At 36.3% G+C, this 860-nt stretch overlaps 1 protein-coding gene across 3 annotated transcripts in view; it reads right to left on the bottom strand.

Moving 5' to 3' along the window:
- LOC144228920 (PPP2R1A-PPP2R2A-interacting phosphatase regulator 1-like) overlaps nt 1-860 on the bottom strand; it is an 88,183-nt gene that overhangs the window by 54,054 nt on the left and 33,269 nt on the right. For all 3 annotated transcript variants that reach the window (XM_077760838.1, XM_077760837.1, XM_077760836.1), the window contains exon 9: nt 667-746. In XM_077760838.1, coding sequence (XP_077616964.1) covers nt 667-746 — 80 coding nt within the window. The remainder of the gene's footprint in view (nt 1-666; nt 747-860) is intronic.

Below are 860 nucleotides of genomic sequence, written 5' to 3'. Positions count from 1 at the left end.
AATGTTGGAGGGGCTTTGATTTCTTCTTCTAAAATAAAATTATCACAATCATTACCAGAAAAAAATTTGAACAAAATCAGCTATGACTGTTTCATTAGAATAGATCCAAGGATGTACACTAAAAAAGGACTATGTAGTATCACATCATTTTATTGCTTTTCTCTTAATCTGGGTTAAAAACAGGAATGCCTCAGGGTAGCAAATTGTCTTGCAATTTAGAAGGATTCAGGATTTTTTGAAAGTATGGAGGAAAAAAGCTAGAAAGATCTACTGTTCTGGTTGTGACTTGCCTTGAATCAAGGTGAGAATCATGGGTAAATGAGCGGTACAGCTGTTTACAGCTCCATAATTAGTTTTGATCCTTATCAACAAGCTTGGAGAAGAAGACTATGTTCAAGTAGGGTTAGTGAATTACTGATTCTTCCTATGTTCACATGTTCTCAACTCGCTTGATTCATTTCAATATACAAAATGATAAACCAAAACAATGATATTTTAATTTAGCGAAACACACATTACTTCTTTGGTTGTCATAGAACCTGGAGCTATACTTTCTTTTAAGATTCTAAAATTCTTATTTTATGAGCAAATCAGAGAACTCTAGATGCTGGCGAGGATGTGGAGAAATGGNAAGCAATCTGGTATTTTCATACAACATGAACTTACACTGGAAACTGTTGCGTAGGGCTGGGATTAGGACTTGGAGGAAAACTCACACAAGTTTGCAACGATGGAGAAAAATATTGCTAAAACAAAATGAGAACAGAGGTTTTAAAACCAGCAATCTTCTCAGAAAGCAGATCAGTGGTTCCCTGGGGGAGTTGGGGGGGGTACAGAAGGCAATAGACTGCAAAGGACCA

The sequence above is a fragment of the Crocuta crocuta genome, unplaced genomic scaffold (genome assembly GCF_008692635.1).
Source record: "Crocuta crocuta isolate KB4526 unplaced genomic scaffold, BGI_CrCroc_1.0 scaffold475, whole genome shotgun sequence".
In the NCBI taxonomy this organism is placed as follows: Eukaryota; Metazoa; Chordata; class Mammalia; order Carnivora; family Hyaenidae; genus Crocuta; species Crocuta crocuta.
This window is presented reverse-complemented; position numbering and strand designations above follow the sequence as displayed.